Consider the following 27,166-nt stretch of genomic DNA (forward strand, 5'->3'; position numbering starts at 1 on the left):
AGTGTTATTTTGTTTAGCAACATCAGGGAAAGCATCCCTGAAGAGAGAGAGAGAGGGAGATCTTTTGTGAAGACAGAAACATTTGTTACATCACTCTCTTTAAAGCCACCAGACTCCATTCATAAAAACACTCATTTTACTTCTGGGAGCCGCCGGTCTGCAGCAGCCTCCATCAGACACTCTTTGGTGTTTTTGTGTGTTAGAGAAATACTGGATTGGATAATGGATGTGAACTGAACATTTGAAAGACCCAAGTCATACAGCAAGACAGACTAATTAAGGGAGAAGTGTAATAGCAACTCCTGTTCTCTTAGGCTAAATGACTGATTTTGTCAATGGAGTCTGGTCCCTGTGAAGAGAGCAACGTGAGACTTTACTTTCAAATAATAAGAGACTAAAAACAAGCAGAACAACTCCAAATCTTTAAGCACCTTTTAGTCATAATACTGAAGCAGCCCAAGACCTCCGGAAATGCTTACAGCTCACAACAGGAGACTAAATATATTTCTCATTTTTAGGAAGAACTCCAGTTTTCTCCACTGCTAAATCTGACTGAGTCCCCTAACAAACCCAGCTCTCACTTGCTCATTGTCACGGATGGTTGAGCAGTCAGGATTAGTTCACAGAGGAGATGAGTTGCAGGTATAAAATATTTGCCTGTGACATGGTGTTAAAAATACATTTTCACTCTGCTTCACATCTCACAGATTGAGAAACACAACATGCTTCACGACTAGAAAAGGTTTACCCCTGCTGTTGAAGCTATTCGCAGACACTGTAATGGATATTTTCTTGTCTCTCGCTCTGTCTCCTGGAAGGCACATATGAGCAAAGGCTGTGTCTGAGACAAACAACACAACACAACACAAAGAGAAAAAATATATCTCTCCCTGGCTGAGTCGGCTGCCTCTGGACAGACACGGTCTCTGTCCGCTGCCTCAAAGCCGCTGGTCAAACAATGTTCGGGCATGTGTTGTTGAGTCTGTCTGCATTTAATTCACAGCTTACTGCTTTAATAGCTACAGCCCCCTGCTTGCTGCTGAACCCAGGGGCCATTCTACCACCTGAGTCACACTATAATAGCTTGTACTGAGATACAGCTGTTCAACCGCCTCCTACAGATGAAGCTGGATGAGCTGCCAGAAGTGTCTCGACCGAGGCGGGATTGTTCATTTTGTCAACGTGTAGCATGTTTGCACACCTCTGCCAGCGTATACAGCCCCAAACACGGACACAGTCAATAACAGATACTCACTGTGAAACCCAGGACAGGCCCCAGAGAAATCTTCTTAACACACCTAAAAGCTGAAGCTATCCAAGCAGCAGAGCCACGCACCGTCATGCAAAGCACCCTTTTAGGGGTTTAAACCAGGGCATGCAATATTATAACACATGTAGATGCATTCAATCTCAGACATTCTGTTTGTGTGAGGGCTAAGTGGACAGATGAGAGACAAACTGTGTGCTGCTTCCTCCATAAAGTGAGCTGTCACTCGCAATCAATGAAAATATTCAGCTGGCTTTAGTTCTGTGATGCTGTCCTTAAGTATAGCAGCACTTCAGCTAGATGTTAATGTCAGCATGCTTGCGTATACCAGCAGCATACTAATGATGCTGTTTGCATGCTTTAGAAAGCCTGTTGTGTTTTCTTTGTACGCGCAGGGAAGTGTCTAGACTTTATAGACAGGGTGGCCTAATGAGGGCACCAAAGGTAACAAGTGTGTGCACACCACAGCCTGTATGAAGCACGGACAGAACGATAGCTATCCTGAGGAAGCCAAAATGTTAAGCACTCTCCCTGGTGGCTGGCTGCAGTTCAGGTCTTAAAGCCTGTCTCCTCCATAATAATAGATGGAACATGGGTCAAACTAGAAAATGTAAATAAATGTCAAATAAGTTTTTCTCCAAAATGCAGTTAGTTCTTGTTGTGCTGATTAAAGTTAAAGTGCTCAATTTTTCAGAAAAGTTTAGTTTGAATTTATTATTTCATGGTACAAAAATGAATGATTGACAGCTCTGGTGACAGATGTAGACTCCTGCAGGATTCTTGACTGAATTTTAAAAAGAAGAGGAGGTATAGTTATAATAATCAAACATTATAAAAAATATTGTTTTATTTTCAAATATTATTTGTATTTATTTGTAATGTGTTTTGTTTTGTTTCTGTCTGTTTTCTTTTTTATCCTATTTTCATTATTTGTGTATCCTTACTTGAATTTTTATAATGACTCATAAAAAAGGAGATGAGGAGTGGTAATAGTAATTAAAAGATTAAAAAATTTAAATATACATATATATTTATTTTTTTATTTTATTTAAATTTCTGTCTGTTTTTCTTTTTTTATTGTACTGTCATTATTTGTGTGTCCTCACATTAATGTTTGTAAAAACAAATATTTTTTTAATCATAACAAAACAAAAAAGATGGGGAAGAATGGTAGTAGTAATTAAAAGATTAAAAAAATATAAGTATATATATACATTTCTTTTAATTATTTATTATGATTACTTTTTTTTAAATTTGGATTTGTTTTGTTTCTGTCTGTTTTTCTTTTTTTATCGTATTGTCGTTATTTGTGTCCTCACTTGAATATTTATGAAAAAGAATGATTTTAAATCATAAAAACAAAAAAGGAGGAATAGTAATAGTAATTAAAACATTTAAAATATATATATATAGTTATTTTATTTTATTTTAGTTTCTGTCTGTTTTTCCTTATTTTATCTTATTTTCATTATTTGTTACCTTAATTGAATATTTATAAAGAAGAATAATTTTAATTTAAAAAACTCACGTTATGTATTTAACTCCTCAGCTTGTTGCTCTGATTGGCCCGTGATGAATGTGACAGACAGAAGGCTCGTCCAATCACCATCCAAAGTTTTTTAAAGCTCCCACCCTCCCCAAACCCCATATATGGCATGTTGCCCGGATGGATGTCAAATGTATCCCATGCCATAAATATATGAAACAGATTGTCTGGCATGTTAGGTTAAGATTAGGATTTTAATCTATTCAAATTTACAATCCCAGCAGTCAAACCAAGGGGAAAAATATTAAAACAAGAAAAAACTTTAACCTGCGGAGGGAGCAATGTAAAAAGTCAGCCTTTTTTTCCTGAGGGGAAAACTGAAATAATCTTAATCTGTAGAAATCTCTGAAATTAGGATTATACAGTAATTTGGTCATTTCAGTGCCTTAAAAAGAAAGGCTATTTTCATCTAGACAGTCATATATCAGTTGCTTGTCAAGCTCACGTTATGTTTTTAACTCCTCAGCTTGTTGCTCTGATTGGCCCGTGATGAATGTGACAGACAGAAGGTTCGTCCAATCACCATCCCAAGTTTTTTTTAAAGGTCCCACCCTCCCCAAACCCCATATATGGCATGTTGCCCGGACGGATGTCAAATGTATCCCATGCCATAAATATATGAAACAGATTTTCTGGCATGTCAGGTTAGGATTAGGATTTTAATTTATTCAAATTTACAATCCCAGAAGTCAAACCGAGAAAAAAAAAATATTCAAAACAAGAAAAAACTTTAATCTGCGGATGGAGCAATGCAAAAAGTCAGCCTTTTTTTTCCTGAGGGGAAAACTGAAATAATCTTAATCTGTAGAAATCTCTGAAATTAGGATTATACAGTTATTTGGTCATTTCAGTGCCTTAAAAAGAAAGGCTATTTTCATCTAGACAGTCATATATCAGTTGTATGAACATGTGAGAGTATTGAATAGGTCTATGTGTTCAGTGATGTGCCGTGTCTGTCGAGGAAGGTGTTTATAAAAGCAGAGGCTATATTTTTTTTCACTGTATAGCCATAATAAGTGGGATGTTAGCTTTCTGTTTGTCAAATATGCAAACCCACTACACACCAAATTATTATTTCTACACGTTAGTAAAACTTTTACACAATTTAACCAAGAAGCGTTGGAGAGCTCTGCATTATTCTTGTTTCAAAAGGCCATAAAAGGATGGCCAGTATTGCTCCTGGCTATTATGATTTCCATTTCAGTTTGAAAACCCATCACAGTTCACCTGAACAAAACAAATAAAAATGTGAAATGGAGAAACGCCTGAAAGCAAAAACACTCAACATTAAAGGGGAATCATTTCACACTCCTGCTCATTTAATGTTCGATTGAAGGGAGGGAAGTGCAATCTTTTATTTGGCCCTTAAAAATTATGCCACCATGCTTGAAAGGACGTCTCCTTTTTGCACAAATGTTGTACAAAGCAATGATTATGTTACCAGTGGAAGCTTTTTTACTGCTTTCAGAGGGAGGCTGTTGGAGTGTGCAGTCACATCCAAGTGTGGGCTGAAAAAGATGGCCAGGTCTAGTGTTCTTAGAAATCATCTGATACTGGCATTCATTAAGGGACATTTTGTTTTTCTCTTTTCTCCTTTACAGGCATCATCATCACATGAAGTAGCTGCTACAGTGTCTAGATCTTTTAAATCATGCCAGAGGGCCACTACTACAGGCCTTATCTTCTTACACACTACTCACTAAACTGTTGCATTCACCTCCAATTTGCAACAAGCCTGCACCTGATTATAAGATTTCACTCTCCGATGATTCGTGATAAAAGTGCTCTTAATGAATATCTAGCCCTGGTGAGAAGTTAAGATAGCTAACCAGGAGAGAAAAGAATGCCCTTTGGATAGTTTAGACGGAAACACTAATTGAAAATGTTCCGTGTGAACTGTGGTCTAAATGTTACGGCTCTCTTGGCAGCGTTCTATTAGGTTTTGTTAAATGAGAACCAGCGGCTGTGTGCAACATGTAGCTGCTTTAATTCTCCAAACTGAAATATTTAAAGAAGTCCTGAAACACAAACAGAGAGAAGAACATAACTCAATACAAAAGGAGTAGCCGCATGAGGGCTTTACTGAAGCAATAGCACTATTAAACACCACATAACTAGCTGGTATTAGTCCTCATCAGGACTAAAGATGCCCCTTTTGGAATGAGCGCCTGACTGATGGCCAGCAGCATATTAAAGGTGACATATCACGCTTTTTTCATCAATATATATTGGTCTAAGAGGTCCCCAAAACATGTCTTTAAAGTTTATGCTCAAAAAAACACTTTGAAATCAGATTTTGGTCTGCCTGAAAAGCCCTCTTCTTCAGTCCTCCTCAGAACGGTCTGTTTTCTCTCTGACCACGCCCCCTCAGGAAGTGTATGAGCCCTCGGCTGTCCAGCACGTTGATCTAACGTTTACATGTTGGCTGAATATACACGGCTGCTCAGAGATCACGTTACTTCAACCCTCTGAATCTGATCCAGACTCTGATCCTGACGGAGAGGCGCCTGCAGCAGGACCTTTCTGAAGGATTGGTCATAGATTTAGTGTTTCTTGTTGTTTTATTTATCAGTATGTCGACGTGTGTCTTGGTACACAGCTACAGCTATGAACATGTAGCTATGTGGCTATGCTAATTAGCGCTAACACTTATCCATGACAAATAAAAATCATCCACTAGATCTTCAAATCTGCAGACGTGGGGAGTAAAACCGACCTCTGCCAGAAAGGCAGCAGGACCTTTTCTGAAGGATTGGTCACAGATTTAGTGTTTCTTGTTGTTTTATTTGTCAGTATGTCGACGTGTGTCTTGGTACACATCTACAAACATGTAGCTATGTGGCTATGCTAACTAGCGCTAGCACTTATCCATGAAAAATAAAAATCATCCACTAGATCTTCAAATCTGCAGACGTGGGGAGTAAAACCGACCTTTGTGTTTATTAAGACAGCCTACAACTAGCATGCCTCCCTCCTAAGCTCCTTGTTACCACATGTGTGCAGGTAATGAAAAACGGAGGAGGGGATTCAGTATTATTTTATACAGTCTATGGGCTGAACAAGCTCTGAGCTCTGACTCCGTGACAGACCGGATATTGTTGTTACGTAACAAAAACACGGAAGTCTGAAACGGCTTGTTTCAGCACACATTTACAGAAAGGTGGAGAAATCAGAACAGGGGCAGAATGGATTTTTTTCATTCTCGGGGGGTTTGTAGACAGGGACACATATTTCAGGTAGAGAACCATTAAAAAGTCAATTTTGCATGATATGTCACCTTTAAGAAAAAGATCCCAGCCCCATCCCCGCCCCCAAACCCACCCCACAATCCTAAGGTTAACAACACAATATGCAACAAAAGTAATAAAAACAATAAAAAAATTTAAATTAAAAAATCTAAATAATTTGCTGAACGAACTGAGGAAACGCTTTCATGTTATCTTAATGAGGAAACACTGGAGGTAAAATAAGATGTTAAAACTCAAAACAGGAAATTAAAATCACCAAAGTAAAATACATATCTAAGATAATAAAAGACTAAAATATTAAACCATTAAAAGAAAACAAGATGCTAGACTTAAAATAAATAAATAAGTAAATAAATAAATAAAGTAGAATAAAAGTGACTAAATTTGAAATAGATAATAAATAAATAAATAAATAGATAAAACTATTAAGAATAAAAATAGAACTCAGTTAAAAGCAAGACTAAAAAGGTCGGTCTTGAGTTTGCCTTTAAAAAATATTGATGCTCTGTGCAGCCCTCAGATCCTCAGGCAGGGTGTTCCACAGGCGTGGGCCGTGATAATAAAAAGCTGCCTCACCGTAGGTCTTAGTTTTTACATTTGGTACAATTAAAAGTCCTCTGCCTGAAGATCTGAGGGCTCTCACTGGCTCATATGATAAAAGCAAATCTGATAAATAAGAAGGGCCAAGACCATTAAGAGCTTAAAATCTATTCTAAAAGATACTGGAAGCCAATGCAGAGACTTTAAAATTGGTGTGATGTGGGCTCTCTTTCTGGTCTTTGTCAGCATTCTAGCTGCTGAGTTTTGGAGCAGCTGAAGCTGAGAAATGTTCTTTTTGGGGAGACCAGAAAGAAGAGCATTACAACAATCAATTCCACAGGTTATAAAAGCATGAACTCGTGTCTCTGCATTGGCTTGAGAGAGAAACTGACGCACTTTGGAAATGTTTTTTAGGTGATAAAAAGCCTTTTTTGTTATTTCTCTAATGTGTGGCTCAAAACTGAGGTGTGAGTCAAAGATCACACCCAGGTTCTTTACCTGCTCACATGGTTTTAGAGCCAGTGCTTGGAGTTTGGTGTCCAGTTTCTCTCTCTGAGGTCCAGTACCAATGACTAAAACCTGAGTTTTGTCCTGGTTGAGCTGTAAAAAGTTCTCTTCCATCCATGACTTAATATCTAAAATACAGTTAAAAAGTGTGTCAATTGTTCCTGGGTCATCAGGAGACACGGCGACTTGTTCTGGTTTGAGTTAAAGCTCCTATAAGGTTTTTTTTAGCTCCTCATGACACTGACTGAATATTACTGAGGCCTCTTCGTGACCTTTTACAGCACACGAGACCTTCAGTGACGTGATTGATTATTTCTACAGGATGTTTTTATTTTTACAGCGTGTACCCGCTGCAGCTCGGTAGGTGTCAGGTGATGTTAGTTACAGCAGGCTGCGTTAACAGCCTTTTTATTGACATTTTCCACAGTTAAGTCTCACAGAGTCACACGTTTGACTGTTCAAAGCAAGCACGATGAGTTTTTGAGGGGGAAAAAAACGACGTACTCATGTACAGAGCAAGATCAGAAAAGAGATAAAGGCATTCCACTTTGTCCACAGGGGGGCGCCAGAATTGATGCAGACTCAAATGTCCTTAAAGTGTAACTAAACCCCACGCCACTTTTTTTTTTTTAGTGCTGTTAATCAATGACAGAGATATTGAGACTTTTAAACGTAAACTAAAAACGGATTTATTCAGTCTGGCTTTTATGTAGGGTTTAACAATTGTATTACCTACCTTTTACTATAATATTGATTTAAATGTTGCTTTATTATTTTAGTCATTTTAACTATTATCTTATTTTATTTTCATGTATTCATTCATTCATTCATTTAATTTTTTATTTATCTACTCAGTTTTATTGATATTTTTAGCCTTAGTCTTATTTTTCAACTCTTATCCTTACCTTTTTAAAATCCATTTATTTTAACTATTTTTATTCTTAATTTTGATGCTTTGACTTATTTTAATTACACATTTTATGTTATTCTTATTTTTAATTGTTATTGTTATTGTTATTGTTATTCTTATTCTTATTGTTATTCTTATTATTATTATCCTCCCCTAATATGTCTTGGCATTATTTCATTTCTGCTTCTTTCTTGTTTTTCAATCACTGTAAAGCACTTTGGGTTGCATTTGATTTGTATGAAAGGTGCTATATAAATAAAGCTTTATTGATTGACTGATTGATTGATTGATTGATTGATTGATTGATTGATTGATTGATTGATTGAATGTGGGTCTTGATCCCAGCAGTTGAGCATAAAGTATTAGAACTCCTCAAATTGTGTTGAAAATGTGTGTAGCGTATGCCATGGAGTTTTTCTAACGGCTAGCAGTAAGTGGTGACATATTTGGTACGTGCATTCGTCATTGGAGTCTATAAAAATACTTGACCCAGCTAAGTAAACTGAGAGGAGTGAAGTGGACCAGGAGAGCCTCACAGCCTGATAATGACGGTGTCTTTAATACGTAGTGTATTCAGTATTATGGTTATGGCAGCTGATAGTAACGGCATGAAGGAGTGAGTGGGCGTGGCTTCACCCAGTGGCGGTTCTAGACCAATTTACTGGGGGGGGCCAGGCTGGGGCCAAGGGTGTTGTCAGAGGGACACATTCAACCCTGACAAAAGAGACTGAGGAGGGCGAGGACCAACTGAGAACAAACTGGCAAAACATCAGTGCATCCCTATATACTGGACATATATACTACTGTGTACTATATCAACATGCAGACTGACAGCAGCTGTTTGGCTGTTTACACTCAACATGAGTCCCTTAGCGCTCTAAGGGACTGGAACCAAGTGCCACACGCATGTTTTCGCCTGTAACATCTGCGCGATACTGAAGCTTTTTTTATTGTATAATATTTGTTTGGTGTGGAGGGGGGGCCACAGGGGGGTCCAGGTTCATTTTTACAGGGGCACTGCCCCCTGTTCACCCCTACACAGAACCGCCACTGGCTTCACCCCCTCTCCCCCCGCCGTGTCAAAGTTGATACACTGACGTTCTGAAGGCATTTTTTGAAATTCCAGGGTAGATGAAATTCCTTGAAACTAGTTACCCTTTAAGGGAGCTTTAACATAATGATGCCAAAAATAATCAAAAATGACTGAATTTACAGTTTCTATTTGGCTACTTTATGCGTTTATTTTTTGTAAATTTCTACTTTTATTCTCATAAAATGATGCCTTTATCCAAAAATATCATTACTTTTTTATTGAAATGTAAAATAGTTCCTTCCTAATGTGAAAATCATCCTCTGTTGTAATATAATGTTATTTAATTTTCTCTGCCGAGCTTATCAAACTTCTGCTAATGAACACATCAGTGAAAACAAAGCAACATCAGCATTAATTTAGCGCTATGATTTTTCTCATCTGATGATTGAAATTCAAAGTTTTAATATCTTTTTTTTGTAGATCAGCTTTTAGACTTTTAATACTTTTAGTAAGAAGAAAGGGCAGTGGATAGAAACTGAGAAGAGAAAGTGGGGGATTACAGGCATCCGAGGGGCACAGGTTGGATTCAAATCCAGGCCGCCCACTTTGAGGATTGTAGCCTCTGTGACATGGGGCGCATGATCTAGCATCTGAGCCAAACCGGCACCCTGAGAGAAAAGAAAAACTGTATGTAAAGGTGCATGATTAGACATTCATGGATGCATACTTTTATTCCCTAAGGTTTGGGTTTTGGTCTCCACCACCCCGGAGGAAAGCTAGCTCATTAGCTGTAAAATTGGTCCATTATGTTTCCAGGCTATCCACTAACTCTCTTTGCTTGTAGCTCAGTGATGGAAGAGAGCATTGCTTAAAACTGCAGCCTGCTGTTGCAGAAAGAGATGCCGTGAAACCAGCGACATTATGCCAAAAAATATAAAGTTACAGATGCTTCAAGCTACTGAAACGTCTCCTTTGTGGTTTGGAAAAATCGCTATCATGGCTGAGAGAAGTGACGCTGAGAGATGGGATAATGCACTGAGTTAAGCTATACAATGTACATACATTATATGATCCCCAAAGGAGGAGAATGAAGTTGAAAGTTGTGCAGACAGTTTGTTCCAGCCTCTCCACAAACAGCATGACTTCTTTCTGCCTTCATTAAATTTCAACTTTGCAAGAGTTGCCTGTAACTCTGTCACCTCGGCTTTGAGCGCGGTGCTATAGCAACAGACTGAAGAAGTGTTGATGGAGAGGAAGCAGCCCTCAGAATAACACAGAAAATTTAGAAGTTTTACAGTTCAGCAATTCAGCTAATGATGGCTTCCATTCATGTATGGGTAAATTGGCTAACGCCTCTTTTTTCACAGATTTTTTCTCTTTACTTACAAAACTCTTCCTTCAAGGTTTTCTGTCTACTCTGAAATCTGTGTATGAGGTGTTTCTGCATGCTTGCAAAGGTCGAGGTTATTAAAAAGATAACCAACTCTGGGTCCCACTCCTTTTTATGGCACGATCCAGCAGCTTGTGCTTGGCTGGACACATGCTGACACAGTCCAGACCTCGACAGATCTCTCTACTTTATGAGAAACTAGCACAGCTGGATCTTTAAGATACCCTCTTTCTCAGCTTTTATCCTCCCTCTCTCTCTCAGTTCTCTCTCTTCTATATTTCTCCTTCCTCACGTCGGTCCCAGAGGAAACTGATATGAATGGTGATAAGGAGCCAGATGGGAGCAGAGCTGTGAATCCAGACCAGAGGCAGTAAAAATTTAGAGGTCTGTTGTTAACTCTGGGGGGAGATATTGATTGGAGCTGTGCGTTAACTGAAGCATCAACACTGTCGCACTAATAGCAGCCCGGGCAGGCTCGTAAATACTTAGCTTTATGCTAACCTCTTTCAGAGAGCTATAATCTGAATAGATGATGGTCATCTGATATGTGGGGTAGACACAGAGCTTCATAATTACAGTAGATAATACTTTTATGTTTTGTTGTGATTTTTTCTCTCATATGGAAATTAGATTTGACATCATTATAAACACAATTTCATTTTAAAAAATGGCTGCTGTCTTACTTGTTGCCGGATTTGAGATAACATTCGCTCCACTGTATGAGAAAGAAGTAATTTTTAGTTTTACTTAGTGACATAACAAGTGAGTCTGGGGAAGTATTATCAGGTTTCTTTGACATCAGCATTTCTAGACTCAAACTTTCACCCAAGCCACCCAATGAAAGGCCCCTGGCACTAAAAGAAAGACTGAACCAAACCATCCACTGCAAGATTCAAACATGTCACATGTCTTACCGCCAGTCAAACACATCAGATTAATAACCAGTGCAATGTAAACCTATTAATTAATCACCCTTAAATGACCTGTATGATATTGATAATATTAAGGGCTTTCTGTGCTAACACGTTAATCCCTATGTGGTTAAGACCTGCTATTTTGTCCCTTTCGGTACACTGTAGTTATGCCACAGTGTCTTCTTGCTTCCTGCTGCAAAGATGGAAAATAACATCACCGCTGCACCTTTCACTTTAAAAAACTCTCAGTCGGTTCAGTTCACAAGTCAAATGTAAAATGCACTTTGTTTTAAACGTCAATACACTTGAGTTTGAGTTCCCACCTATGAGATAAGCATACAGGTGCAGCCAGTCACACCTGGTGGGACCTGTGGAGGAAACTAAATTGAAGTTGTAGAAGACGGTTTAAGAGAGGCATGTCCAAAGTACGGCCCAGGAGCCAAGGTCCATTTAATTATGGCCCCAAGCTTCCATCTTAAAATGTGTTATTTATAGCACAGCTATTAATCACATTCTGAATCATCTGTACATTTGCAGTTTCTTTCAAGCGCACAAACAAAACTGAAGTCAATCCAGAAACATCTCAAAAAGCTTCACATGGACTACTTTTATAAAGCCAAAGCTCTGGGAATTCTGCAAGACGGCAATAAAGAAGAAACACAAGAACTCTTAAAGTTGACAGGTTTTTAAATTAATGTTTTTATCATGATGTGGAAATGTTCTTGATGAACACTAAAAGCTCAGAAGACACAAAAGAGGACACAAGACAAGACCAAATTATGAAATTGTGCAGAAAAGGAAAAATTTGGGTTATTAAAAATTGTTCAGAACGCAGGAAAATAATTATTTTGTTCTTAAAAAGTTGTCTGCTGGTCAGAAAAGTCTTAAAAACAACATGAAAAAGAAGTGTGATGAAATCCAGATCTTGATCCTGCCATAGAAAAATAATGATACAATATTTTTCCCACATTGCCCGACCCGAATGAAAAACTTTCTACTCCAAAAGAAGATAAAGTTTGATCATGTTTACCCGGCTTGTGGAGAACTGAGGACTACCTAGTTACTGATTTATTGAGAAAAAATGTTAAATAATCATTATTAAATAGAGATTTCATATATCATTTTTATGATTCCTAATTCTCAGTAGGAGCCACTGGCCCTGAGGTATTCTGACAACATCAAATGTGGCCCTCTTTGAACAAAGTTTGGACACCCCTGGTTTAAGACGTCTTCAGGTTGGCATGTTGTGACCAATCATACGCCTTACTGTCTCAGGGAACACGCATTCATGGTTTAAGACCACACTGGTGTAGCAGTGCAGAATCTATTTGACTTATTAATCTAAAATCTAAGTGCATAAAGTGCATTCATTTGATTCCCAAATCAAGACACTGGTAAGCTCCAGATGAGAACTGAGCGCTGTCATGGCTGCAGATGTGAAGAAGGGCAGCGCTGGGAGGATGCACAGCTTGCAGGATGGGCTTCGTGGCGGATGTGTGGATCTGTTAGCTAGTTTTTTAGAGCTTTTTACTTCTGTGAAACATTTGAGAAGTAACGTTTGTTCTCATGTTGCACTGCTTTGTATTCATTAGCAGCGCTGACTCATCCACTCCTGCTCCACCTCTCTGTTCCTCATGGCAGCTCTTGGTTGGAAATATGACTTCAGATCTCTAAAGCTTTGGTTCTTTCACTTCTATTGAATTTAAAAATGACTGATTGTGTTTTTTCAAAGCATGTGGTATAAAAAAGTATCCACATTTTGACAACCCTGGAAGGCTGGCCTCAAGATCTAATTTCTGTTCACACAGTCTACTTTTTATTGGCTTTATAATTGCTTAAATGATGAATGTTAAGACTTGTTTCATATCCGGTTATTTCTAAGGCTGCATGTGTTTTTTATGTACGAGCTAAAACATATTTCTCTCACAGCAGTTTTTCTGGTTTTGGCACATACCTGAGATATATATGACAGGCTTCTTTTGTAGTTTGACTCACAGCTATAGAATCAGTGTGCATTCAGTTGTGTGTTATACTTTTTGCCTCAGTGTCGACAAGATCAAGTTCTGTCTGGCCAGTGCTGACTCATACAGCGGTAAACATCACACTGTGCTGGCTGCAAAGGCCATGAAACACACTCAGCTTATGTGAGCTATCAATCTTTCAAAAATTCAGAATTTTCATGTTGAAGGGGAACAGAAAGAGGCAGCAGTCTGGAAACTTCATTTTCTCAAGACCCAGAATCACAAACTGTAATTCCATACCTCTCCATACTGCATGGAAACCCTGAATATTTCTACTTTGCATTCTGACAATTTGCAGAAAAAGAAGTACATGTGAAGTTTTGAGATATGCAATACCATAGTGAGATGATGCAATAAAAACATACTTGGACTTTAGAAGAGAAAAAAAAAAAAGGGAAATGTTCTTTGTGAATTGAATGGCTTCATTCTGGAGTTAAGACAACAACAACTGCATTTCAGTAAGTTGCATCAGTAAAAGACACAATTCAGAGTACAAAGTCAAACCCTGAAATTGTAGTAGTAGGTGCCTTTCATGGTCTAACAGTTGTCATTTCAGTTTAGATCAAATATGACACAGTGTGCAGTATGAAGAGGTGAGGCAAATATATTTGCAGGGTTGAATATGGCTGCAGGCGTTGTCATAAAGCCGCATTTGCAGAGTTCATTTTTAAGACTTTAGTCCTTGCTATCAGAAATATAAATGCTGTTTTTATAACCGAAAGTGACAGGAGGAGCGTTCTGTAGCATCAAAAGTATGAAAATGTCAGGTTATGTTTGTTTCACCTCGATTTGCACAGCATGTTTGTCGTTTTGGTTTTAATGAATGTTCGTGAGTGTTTGATGAACTCGTGTTTTCTGTACCTGTCCCGAGGTCGGTGTGCTCCTGAGACATGTGCTGGCTCTGGTGGACCCATTCCCCGTTACACTTGAAGAAGATCTGAAGAGCGGGCCGAGCTTGACACCGGAGCTTGATGGGGTTGCTCTTGACGATGTAAGCGTCGACGGGTTCTTCCAGGAAGTGAGGCAGCGTCCCCGACTGGCCATGCTGCAGCGCTTCACCTCGAGGACCTGGAGAACAAACCAAGAATTATTACAATGAAACCAAATCAAAAGGAGTGTCAAGATTTTTACAAAACAACAATGGATCCAGGCAGATTTTAAATCCTCTTTGGATTCTTTTAAGCTTCTGATTCAAACTTCTGATTCATGTCGATTTTGGCACCCCCCTGTTAACAAAGCTATACCTTGTCTCTTATACAAGACCCAACACTATTTAATATGTACGTTAAGTTACATAAGTACACACAGAGAGAGACAGAGTAGATCAAACATAAAGCACTTTGAATTGCTCTATGTATGAATGGTGCTTTATAAGTAAACTTGCCTTGCCTTGCCTTGCCTTGCCTTGCCTTGCCTTGCCTTGCCTTGCCTTGCCTTGCCTTGCCTTGCCTTGCCTTGCCTTGCCTTGCCTTGCCTTGCCTTGCCTTGCCTTGCCAATCTTGGCCTGTACATCTATGGGTGGTGTTTTCCAACAAACAATCTCATCCAGCTTTCTTTAACCCTCAAAATGATCTCTCATCAAGAACCTTTGATAAGTGATAATGAGCCTTTCCTGCGGTGTGCTGGGGATTCATTCCCATGACACCCGCCCTATTTCATCAAAAATAACTATATAGAAATAATCAGTCCTCTTCCTCATGGTCTCGGTCGCTTTTGAAGATCATATATATAATTTTGAACTTTCAGTCTGTTTCAATACTCTCTTATAACTCTTCACATGGGCTTCTAGGTCCAAAAAAGAAAAGATAAATCTGGAGTGGGCGGCAACAAAGCACTCATAAATAAAAGTGTGTCACATCCTGAGCCATATCCTAATTTTAATCGTATTCGGGACATAATGCTTACATGCACACAGAGAAACCTGGTTATTCATATCCCTGTATTTCTGAGCACTGCAACTTATTTGTGCAGGCGCCTGAAATGTTCATATTTTACAAAACAAACCACAACAGTTTTAAAATGTAAGAAAATTGGGGCCACTTTCGGTTATTGCGAACTTAAAACTATTAAATTCTAGCATTACATTGCAGAAATGGCTCATCCTCTTCATTTCCAGCAACAGGAGTAGTGAACAGCAAACATTCATTGTCACTGCAGAGCACATAGAGATGTGCAGCAATGAAGATGAAGTAAATAAGACGACTCTCTCATTGTTGCCACCATGTTTGTTTTGTTGATCCAGTAGCGCAAGTAGTTAGCTGCTGTTAGAAACTGGGGTAGAGTGTAAACATGCCACAGTGTTGTGTTTTCTTCCTGAGATCTCAAGGTAGCAAAATTGGGTTTCTCAAAACCATGACAAAGGCTTATCCCAGTTTCTGAAGTCTAATATGATGTTAACATGCACAAATGTTAAAAAAAAACCTGTTCAAAACTGTGTAAAAGCTGTAAACACACTCATTGAAATGCCAAAAAAGATACCAGCACTATGTTTCATCAAAGTCTGACATGTTGGTTTGACACAGAGCCTTTTGAGATCAGTGAAGTTGTCAGCTGACAAACAGACAAACACCTTAAACTAAAGAAGACAGCACAGGATCATCAGCGTAGAGAATTATTCTAAAGGTAAAAACATGATAGATGTGTTTGAACTCTTTTAACATGATGTTCTCGAAGGACAGAAAAAAAACACTCTGGTTCAGATCATTAAAGTGGAAGTAAGTTTTCAAGGCAGTGGCAACACAGATTTCAGCAGCGAGGGCCCATGTCACCGCAGGCCCCCCAACAGAAAGGCCCCTGGCACAAAGAGAAAAAGACTGAACAAAATCGACTACTGCAAATTTCCAACCATGTCACATTTCTTCCCCGCAGTAAAAAAAAAACTTCAACAAACACAAAACGCCTCAAAACAAGCTCACTCCTCTGTCTTCCCCCAGCTCCCACAATCCCTCACTCTCTCCCTTCCCCCCTACAACCATGCCCAACTAGTAGCCATAACTCCTCACAGCGACGGCTCTCTCAGACAAATCGTTTTGAGGCACAACGTGACAAATAACACAAGAAAAGAACACCACACCATCCCGACAGTCCATTCTCCGCCTCAGCTTTAGAAACAATAACTCACAGGAAGTCCACAGTAGATCCTCCAAAGTGCCACACTGACGCACAGACAATGCTACAGGGTGTTTTCAGAAAACTAAGCTGCAATTTATTTTAACATCCTGGAAAATATTTATAAGAAAAAGTTTTATCTTGGTTTTTCCCTTTTTAATAATTAATGTCGTGGTGTTATTTTTTTGTTAACATTTTATTTTAAATGTGTTTTTTGAAAGGTGGAGGGCTCCCCTGGGAAATATGAGACATAGGGTCAGGTTATATCAGCCGCTGTGTTACCACAATATATGATCTGTTTTCATTCTCAGTAAAGATAACAAATAGCAATACCCCTACTTACAGAAAACAGCCCCAGGATACGGCTGATGGGTGGAACAAAACCTTAAATATAAAGAAGTTTTTTAAAGCTGCAACAGGAAAAAATATACAAAAAGTTTACCTTGGTCAGAGTGAAGGTGGAACTCTTTTTCTGTTGTTTGATATGCTGATAATTACCAGCTAATTTGGGGTGATTGCAAATGTGCATACATTTTAAAGTTGTATTTTTGGACTTTTTTGCCTTTATTTGATCGGACAGCTGAAGAGAGACAGGAAATGTTGGGAGAAGAGAGCAGGGGAAGACATGCAGCAAATGGTGGCGGACAGGAATCAAATCAGCGACCTCTGCAACAAGGACTTTAGCCTCTGTATGTGGGGCGCTTAGACCACTAGGCCACCAGCACCCCACATATTTTAATCAAAGTCTTCCTGATGTGGATTAATGAACATTAATGCTTATTTTGACTGTGGGGACCTGAGGGTTGATGCACATGTACACATTACTAGTAAAGGATAATACAGTTTATAGTGAGTGGGTAATCTGGCAAAATAGAATCCCAACAGGAGAAGACAAGACCTTTTCTCTTCCCTCTTTCTCTTCTTTTCTCTGTTGTTTACCAGTCAGCAATTAACCATGAATCAGATTTTTTGTGCTTTAAATGAATTGAAGCAATAATGAAAATGTCCTCCATGAAGAAGAAGAATAAGAAAACAAAAAAGAAGTACTTTAATAATCCCCTGAGGAAATGTTTGCTCTCTGGCGCACTAATGGAGAGATGTCAGAGTGAGTGAACCAGCACATGGATGAGTGCTTCAGGCAGTTTGGGGTTCGTGCATTGCTCAAGGGCACCTTAGCAGTGACCAGGAAGTGAACTGGTACCTCTACAGCTACCGGTCCAATTTCCAAACTTGGTCGATACAGGGACTTGAACTAGTGACCTCACCGGCTCCTGACCCATGTCCCTACGGACAAAACTACTGCCGCCCCAATGCTATCAGAAACAAATAGGTGTAATGGTAATTTTGGTTCCTTTGGGTTCAACTGCTTAAGAAAGTTTTGCCACCAAGATAGCAGGTCCTTTTGTGTTTTAAATCATGATGTCTGGACCTTTATATCTAAACCTCCCACATGGATACACAACCCTATTCTGGTGCCGATACCTGCAGCAGACAAAGGGTGGTTCCTCAGGTATAAATGTTTAGATCTCCCCATGCTTGACCACTCGTGTGTTGATTGACCTTTTCTTTGCAAAGAAAATGTAAAACCTTTGTCGGCTGGCAGGAGTCTCTAGATCATTCTTCACCAGTAGCAGGAAAAACTTCCACAACATCGGCAACAGGAAGAGGTGAAAGAATGAATTTTACAAATGTGCCTTACTCATTTCTACAAGTGGATTTGATATGATGTATGATCAGGTTGTCTTGTTATTCAGACTAAATAACTATTTTTATGATTTTTTTAAAGTTATGTTTTTTGGGACTTTTGTCTTTATTAGATAGAACAGCTGAAGAGAGACAGGACATGTGGGGAGTAGAGAGTGGGCGAAGACATGCAGGAAATGGTCGCGGCCGGGAGTCCAACCAGTGACCTCTGCAATGAGGACTATAGCCTCTATATGTGGGGCACTTAGACCGCTAGGCCACCAGCGCCCCCTTTGTTATGTTTTTTTGACCAATCAGAATCAAGTACTTAAAAGAGAGAAGTGAAAGAAAGAACGCCATTTCAAATTTTAATTCAATGCTTAAGCTAATTGTAACATTTTGAATATTTGTTCCAATGTAAATTATAGAATCCATATTTAAACTACAATGCAGGTTAGAAATAAGCAATATCACATAAGAGGAGATTTGGATTACCTGTAGAACATGCCATATGTATTTTGGTGTGACACTTTTAAAAGAGCGCCACCTGCTGTATTGGAGTGTGTAAATGTATTGATGGCTTGCATTGCCTGAGCATTATTTAACCATCATCTAATCAGCCTTTCATATGGGCAGAGATGTTCAGTCGGGGTTACCACCTACGCAGATGACATGCTGATATCTTTACAACCACTAATTTGTGACAACTGCTGTAGGAGTATCCACAGGTGTCCTTCATCAGAAAACAAATAAAACAACAAAGAAACACTGGAATCAGCTTCTAATGTAAAGGACTGAGACATCCCAGTGATGATCAGTCAGAGCTACAGTCGTGTCATAACGACTTTTCAGATCTCACAGATGTCAAGTGTTCGCTAAAGACAGTTGAACTCAGCAGAAGCATTCCCACTTTCCACACATTAACAGGCCTTACCCTCTGTTCCCCCTTTTCCGTCTGAGGTGTGTTCAGTCGGCACATGTTTTGCTACTTCTGAGGCCCCGCAAGTGTAATTACACTCTGACTAATCCCCTCGTTTGCTGGAACCTCTTTCATGCAAGTGTGAAGGGTTTAGAGAAACGCGCCATCCCTCACCCGCCCTTCCCGATCCCAACTCCCCACACTGCACATTGCCTGTTTCTCCACAGTGATGGGTGTACCTCTGAAAACCCCATCAGGATTAGAGAACCCACTCTCTCTTTCTCTCTCTCTCTCTCTAGCTAATCTAATCCTCCTACCTTTCCTGCCGGATGTCTCCTGATTGAGGGGAATAGATAAAAGACTCGGTGTGATTCCCTTGCTGTGAAAATCACAGCGTTCGCTCCGTCTTCCTCTCTCCCCTCTCTTGTGCGACACATACACATTCACATTCACATCCTTCGTTCCTGGAACTGGGGCTGAACAAAGAGACATGCTTTTAATTTCAAAATGACTAGCCCCAGGCAAGCTTTTCTTGTACAGAGCGCTCCAATTTGTTTTGCGCACTGAGCATTGACACGGCGTGTTTGTGTTTGGATAGATGCAAAACATAGACGTGAGGACGCATCCAGAAGATGATGGATGGGAACATGAATACATAAACACACAGTTGTCAAACAAAGCCACGGGCCTCAGAGTAATAACTTATTTGTTAATTGATCGGGTATTATACTAATGCTTGCCAACATGACAGCTTAATACCTGCGACTAATACCTCGAATAAACAGCAGCAGTGAGGTTCAGCAAAGATTTGCAGGCTTTATTTCAGAGTAAGTTTCCTTTGACTTTTTCCCTTTCTTTTTTTAGCAGGTGGGAAGTTCGCTGCAGACAGATTAGCTGAGATGCAGGAAGAGACACTGGAGTGGGATTTCCTGCTGAGGCTGGTGGTGGGACAAGTTACTCTAGGGGGGGAAATAGAAGCTCTAAGGTTCTCTTTGCTCTTTAAAATGCTGAATATGGATCATGCCGTGCAACGCTGAGCAAGGACTGTAAGATGTCCCTCCGGCACTGCACCTTGTAGTGGGTAAAAGCATTGCAATGAGATGATAACTCAGACTGTTAGTGTGTGATTTGTAGCTAACAGAATGTGGCTGCAGTTTAGGGCTGGGTGAAATAGCCTAAAACCAGTATTATGCTAATTTTTAAAATATATCCTTGAATCTTTTTCTTAAGTTTCTTAATATTTATATTCAACAAAAAATATAAAATTGGATATTTCTAAAAGTTAGAGAAGTATCTTTATTTAAAAAATGGTCTCATTAGCTAAACTTTGAAACATTCATTGACCTGGAACTTAGTTTTCACTCACAAAATGACAAGGCTGTTTTCTTTTTGATATATGTATATTAAAGCAGCTTCATATTCGGCATTGGTGTCTTTCTCAAGTTCTATGATGGATGCAAGATGTTAATAGAAGCTGCTAGAACCTGCAAATAGCATTAGCTTGCATCTCAGAACTTGTCATTTGATTGAATAAAGCAATTTTGTGGTTGAAGAGACAACATCAGTGACACTGGTCTAGCTTGGTTGCTTCCCCCTCACACTGGTCATGGGATTGAGTGCTGGTCCAGACATGGTTTGGTGCCCCCACACTCTCCCTACATTTATGTTCTGTCTCAAGCTGTCTCATCTAATACAAATGAAAAAGCCCAAAACCCAAAAGCTATCTTTAAAAAAAAAATCAACATCAATATAAAGCTCTTTGGCTTTGGCGGAGAGCTAATGGGCTAAGAGCTGAGCTGCCTCAAACATTGGCCTCTCATGTTGCCAGGGGCCTATCATGATTTATTTTTAAGGATTCTAACTCTAGCTGTATAAAATAAACATCAGTGTCTCTCTGATGAAACTTGAACTAAGCATGCAAGGAGGGGCTGCAAGCTGAGCTACTGCTAGCATTAATCTGGCTTGAGCTTACTTACTTACTTATGTATTTAATAGGAGTCCCTTGTTTTTACTAATTGCTAACTGTCTCTTTAAAACAAACACACATATTATCCACTTAGCTCAGTTTGGTTTACACAGGTAGTGTGGTGAGGGGGCTGCAAGCTGAGCTGCCACTAGCATCAATCATTCATGGGGTTTACCTATTTTTTAATGAGAAAAACACGAGGTCATTTTCTCCCTTCAACACCTTTTGAGTCTCGCTTTTAACTGATTTTTATTCTTATAACAGTTTTATTCCACCTTACTTTATTTATTTAATATAAAGTTCAAATTTTAGTCATTTTTTATTTAATTTGTTTAATTTAATGTATTTATTTTTTTGAGTATAGCCTCTTATTTTCTTTTACTGGTTTAATATTTTAGTGTTTTATTATCTTAGAAATGTATTTTATTTTGGTGAGTTTAATTTCCTGCATTGAGTATTAACATCTTATTTTACCTCCAGCGTTTCCTCAGTTTGTTCAGCAACTTCTTCTTTATTTTTAATTAATTAATTAATTAATTAATTAATTAAATTTTAATTATTATTATTATTATTATAATTGGATTGTGGGCTGGGGTTGGGATTAGGACGGGGGGGCTTTTTATTTTTATTTTATTCTCATATATATATATCTTTCTTTTTTTTAAATGTACTCTATTTTAAGTTGTTTTTTTATAAAGCACTTTCTGTTACAATGTCATTGTATGAAAAGCGCTTTATAAATAAAGTCTGATTGATTGATTGAACACCTCATGGTTTCACTCATTGTGTTTTATATAACTTTATTAAGTTGTTTATATTTCTGCTGTTTGGCTATGAGATCATAAATGTTCATTAAAAACCTCCAAAAGTTATTATCCTTGTTCACTTAAATTTATTTAGATTTCCTATAAGAGAAAGTTTTATCACTCAGCCTCGCTGCAGAGTATGATGGCCGGGCTCTGGGTTTTATGTTTGCGCTTCTGAAATTTTCCCTCCATTTGCATAATCTTCGGCCGGTTCAGGACTTTTATTAGTTCATCTGCATGTTTCCAGAACAGACTGAAGACCAATATTGCACCTCAATATGCTTCTCAGCTGTCACTCAGGAGACCGCAGTGGCCTGTGCTTCACAGTTTTCACAGTGATCTACTACCAGCGCTTCAGCCCGGCAATAACATATAAGAGGCACAGATACATCTAGCAGAGTCTGAGAGGAAAACAAGATATCACTGCCAAAGGGCTGAGTGATGGCTCTATCAGACACCCTCTCTCTTCCTTTCCTGCTTTTTATCTCTGCCTCTCACACACAAACACACTTTTGTCCTGGAAATGGAGACAAGACACCACATCAAGGTGAAGTGTAACCTCACAATGAACTTCACAACATTTAAATTTCTTGAAGTACAGAAAAACTACCTCTTCAAAATGCTAAATTAAAAGCAAAGACTTAGTGTGGTCTCTCGTGTTCAATGTATTCATAGCTTTTAGTGGAAATCTAAAAGAAATGAGGGGGAAAGAGCCCCTTGCTGCTTGGACTAATTTGGTAAAGCCTTAGGGTGCCAGCCCAGCCTGCTTCACACTGAGCAAGACGACTTGTAGTGATTTGGAGAGACTGAAAGCAGAATCCAGGGTGATGGTTGCCAAATTCCCTTTCAGCAAGCTGCAACCTCGTATCCTGGCAGACAAAGTGCTCTCCTGTTTCCATCTCAAACACCAGCTGTTCCTGTGGGTACCTGACTCCTTGACAGAAAAGATCGCAGGGTCAACAGTAGGTACTTTAATCGCCTCCCTGCACAAACTCTGCACCCCAACAGGCCTGATGTTTTTTCATTCTGTGTAGAAGCAGCCAGGGGTATGTGTACAGCAGCTCCCATGTCATCAAATATGCAGATAACACTCTCCATCTTCCTGCTGAGAGTCAAGATCAGGGCCAAATACTGAAAGAGTTCATCCAGTGATGCAACAACCCCTGCCTGGATCACGATGTTACAAAAACAAGAAAACGCTGGTGAACAACAAGCTGGAAGGAAAGTCAAAACTACAGCAGCTGGTGGAGAGACAGCGCAACAAAACAGCTTCATGGATCTTTGATGATAAACTCCGTCTGCTGCGATAAATCCAGTCACAAGAACTCACAGAGGGAACGATGTCACCACAACATCTAACCTTTTCACTTAAGCACGACTGAGTTTATATCTTCAAACTGGAAAATAGTACAACAGGAACAATTCATAGATATGCTCTAGAGCTTGAATAAAACCCAACTCTGTCAGGAACTCAAACAGCTGAGTCTTACTTACATAATACATTGATTAAAGCATATTCACATGAACAATACTCCATGTTTTGGCAAGATCTGGTGACACATTACTCATCACAATACAGGGATAAGGGTTCAGTAAATTCCAGTATCTTGCAAACTTCTATCTCCAGATTTCAAATATGACTTTTGCACATTTTTAATAGAGGAAAAATGCTAAGAGTTAGCCTTAATGTAGCTGTAGCTGTTAGCCAGGAGGCTTCAGGTCTGCATGTTTTCAACACCGCCTACCATACCAGCAGTACGTACTGATTTGGCCAGAATTCAGTATGCAGTATGTGAAGAGCAAAACCCTGAGTATGCAGTGGACCAGTCTCCCTTGCGTACTGTTTCCCACAATGCACAGGGCTGCTAGGTTTTTAGCTGCATTACTGCCACCTGCTGTGTTGGAGTTGTATCAGACTTTTAACAGTCCATTACATTTACAGTGAAGTAATGCAAAAATAAATGCCAGTGAATCTTGTAACTTCCAGTACTTACAGAGGTAAATGTCTGTGAAAATTATAAAATTCTATATAAACTACATTTTATTTATTTTTTTAAGTTATATTTTTTGGCTTTTTCGCCTTTATTGGATAGGACAGCTGAAGAGAGACAGGAAATGTGAGGAGTAGAGAGTGGGGGAAGACATGCAGTGAATGATCGATCGGCCGGGAGTCGAACCGGCAACCTCTGCGACGAGGACTGTGGCCTCTATATGTGGACGCTTAGACCGCTAGGCCACCAGCGCCCCATAAACTACATCTTAACTTTTTAAATCATAAGTGATGCCAAAGAAGCAGTTTTTCTATCAGCTTGGCCGTTGTTTACTCCCAGTTTCCAAAACTGAAAATCCAGCAATGCCTGACCCACCATCCTGCAGAACAGATCCAACAGAGCAGTCATACTACAGACTACTGTAACGCCATAACTTGTTTAAGTGTCTCTTCTGAACTGTTCAACTTCAACAGCGTTATCTAGAAACTTAAATTAAAAATACTTGAGGCCTGTGGGGAAGAAAGAGCATGGGACAACTTCTGCTGTACGTTGTGATGCCTTTAATGACTCTTCATCAGCGTAGGACAACAGCACATCGAACTCATGTGACACCTTTACTTCAACTCAAAACCATGTAATCCTGAGCAACCTTAAAGAGGCAGTGCAATATATGAATTGGAAGAATTTTGAACTACATAGAAGATCTCAGGATTTTAAAATTAAATAAGGACTATTTGGTGACACTTACAATAAATGAGAGCAAAATAAATCTCATCTTAAACTACCTTCAATGCAGTAAGCAGTATGTATGGCATACTACATTTGTAGGTAGTAGGTAGCAGGTGGTTTCAAAAACAGCCTACGTCTTTTTCTAGATTGATTGAAAGTTAGGTTGAGTCAGCGTTTCCAATATGGCGGCTGCCATCGTTGGGCTTCTAAACATCTCTTCAGAAATCAATTGGTGACATCACTGGGATAACATCATGTTTTATACAGTCTGTGAGTGACACCATTTCTTAATCTCTTCGAGGATTGTTTTCTGTGTTGAATTTTCTATAAAAAATAGTTTTCAGAGTCCAGATAAATCTGGAATATACTAAAACTGTCCTACCATATTGGCAAACTAATACATCAGTCTGGCTCCACTTTCATCCGTCAGTAAAATTAACTTTTTATTCATCTGTTTTTTCTGCTTACTGATTATTGAAAACAAGAAGCTCCCTCAGAGCCGTGTACCACCTGCTCACCCAGCAACAGGCCACCGACAGCGAAGCCTCACCAGGATGCACAAATGACAGACAGTCCCAAAAGTCTCCTCCAACAGGAACAACATCTTTCAGAAAGACTTTGAAGGACGCCCGTTCGCTCACAGTCACAGCAAACAGCTCCGCTTGCTGTGATGCAGAACTGATTGCAGGATGGATCCTCCTTAAGGAGTCTTAAAGAGGCTGTTGACTTCTGAACCTGAACCTTTTTCCTCTGCTGCACTTTACAGGAAGTAATTGTCACACCTCTTTAACACGCAATCTAGTTCAATCTGTTTGACAGTTTGTACAAAACAATTAGTTCTGGGTTAATGTGGGTCACTGTTGTTCATGCAAGACGTGGTTCACTACTCCGGCTTCCCCTAAGAGTCAGCGATTTTATGTTTGGGCGTCATCAAAATCTGTTGGGGTCTTAAGCTGCACTTAAGATAGTACAATATTCGAGTGGTCACATGAAAGGGTGTTGAAAAAGTGCCAGATCATGCAAAATACTGTCTCTGCAGCAAAGAGGGGATGGATATAATCAACTTGCTTGAATCTACAAAAACATACAGTAGGATAGGCGCCTGTGGTTGGCACTGCAATCCGTGTAACTCCCCTGCAGGGTCCGATCTGCATGGTCCTCTGTGTGTGGGCAGATCCAGGTAAACAGACCATTTCTGTTCTTATGAATTCACACAAAACACTTCTTTTTTGTTGCATTCGGATTGAAAGAACAATAATGGGTTCCAATGACCTCGCACTTGCAGCTTCAGTCACCACAACAGCAGCGCGCTCTCTCTCTCTCACACTTTTGTTTGTTGTTTTTAAATGCAAGTTTACTTGTTTGTGTCCCTTTTGTGCACACCTCTTCAGCTGCTCTTCATGAATGCTGTTCATTGAACCACAATGAATGCAAACACCCACTGTTGCAGCGGCACAAGTGTAATCTCTGATTTCAAACCCCCAACAGGTGCAGGCTGGGAAAAAAACTTCAAAATGGAGACTACTGTTGTGTCTGTGGGTTTTGTTTCATGCAAAAAGAGAGAGGAGAATAAACTGCTTTAATATAATCCAATAATCAGCGGCATTAGGCATTAAGAATTTTATACAGCATCTTATTATCTTATTCTAATTACACTACCAGTCAAAAGTTTGGACACACCTTCTCATGCAATACTTTTATTTATTTTAATTATTTTCAACATTGTAGTTTAATACTGAAGACATCAAAACTATGAAATAATCTGGTTTTGCCATAATCTGGATTACAACAGTAGTCCATTGTGTACTAACCCTACCTCTGAACAACACAACTGATGGTCACAAACACATTAAGAAGGTAAATCATTCTACTAATTAACTCTTGACAAGGCTCATGTTAATAAGAAACCATTCCAGGAGACCACTTCATGAAGCAGACTGAGAGAATACCAAGAGTGTGTAAAGCTGTCATGAAGGAAAAAGGAGGCTACTTTACAGAATCTAAAATATAAAACATATTCTGCTTTATTTCACACTTTTTTTGTGAATTGAATAATTCCATATATGTTCTTTCATAGTTTGGATGTCTTCAGTATTAATCTACAGTGTTTACAATAATTAAAATAAATACAAACCCTTGAATGTGAAGGTGTCTCCAAACTTTTGAGTGGTAGTGTAGGTACTAGAGTGACAGAGCTGCAAAAAATGTTCTCCACTGCTCAAGCTTTTGGACATTGTGTTCAGTATTATGTAGGAAGTACAGAGCATAGATATTTTTAAAAGCAAACTCAAGACCTCCCTTTTTAGTCTCGCTTTTAACTGAGTTTTATTCTCAACAGTTTTATTTATTTATTTATTATCTAGTTCGAATTTAAGTCCCCCTTTTTTTTTTTCTCTCAAGATTTGTTTTTATTGGCAAAATGCAAACTTTACAATACAGGTTCATTATATCAAACATATTTTCATGTTTTAAACATAGTCATATGAAAGCATATGTATAAACATACAAAAATATTAAAAATAATAATATTAATATAAACATACATATATTGAAATATATATATATATATACATACATAAACACATACA

The 27,166-nt window shown here is 39.0% G+C and overlaps 1 protein-coding gene across 1 annotated transcript in view; it reads right to left on the reverse strand.

Moving 5' to 3' along the window:
• unc5da (unc-5 netrin receptor Da) overlaps positions 1–27,166 on the reverse strand; it is a 389,274-nt gene that overhangs the window by 159,599 nt on the left and 202,509 nt on the right. The window contains exon 2 of the mRNA XM_034710336.1: positions 14,238–14,444. Within this exon, the coding sequence (XP_034566227.1) occupies positions 14,238–14,444 (207 nt within the window). The remainder of the gene's footprint in view (positions 1–14,237; positions 14,445–27,166) is intronic.

Source organism: Notolabrus celidotus, chromosome 19 (assembly GCF_009762535.1).
Source record: "Notolabrus celidotus isolate fNotCel1 chromosome 19, fNotCel1.pri, whole genome shotgun sequence".
Classification (NCBI taxonomy): domain Eukaryota; kingdom Metazoa; phylum Chordata; class Actinopteri; order Labriformes; family Labridae; genus Notolabrus; species Notolabrus celidotus.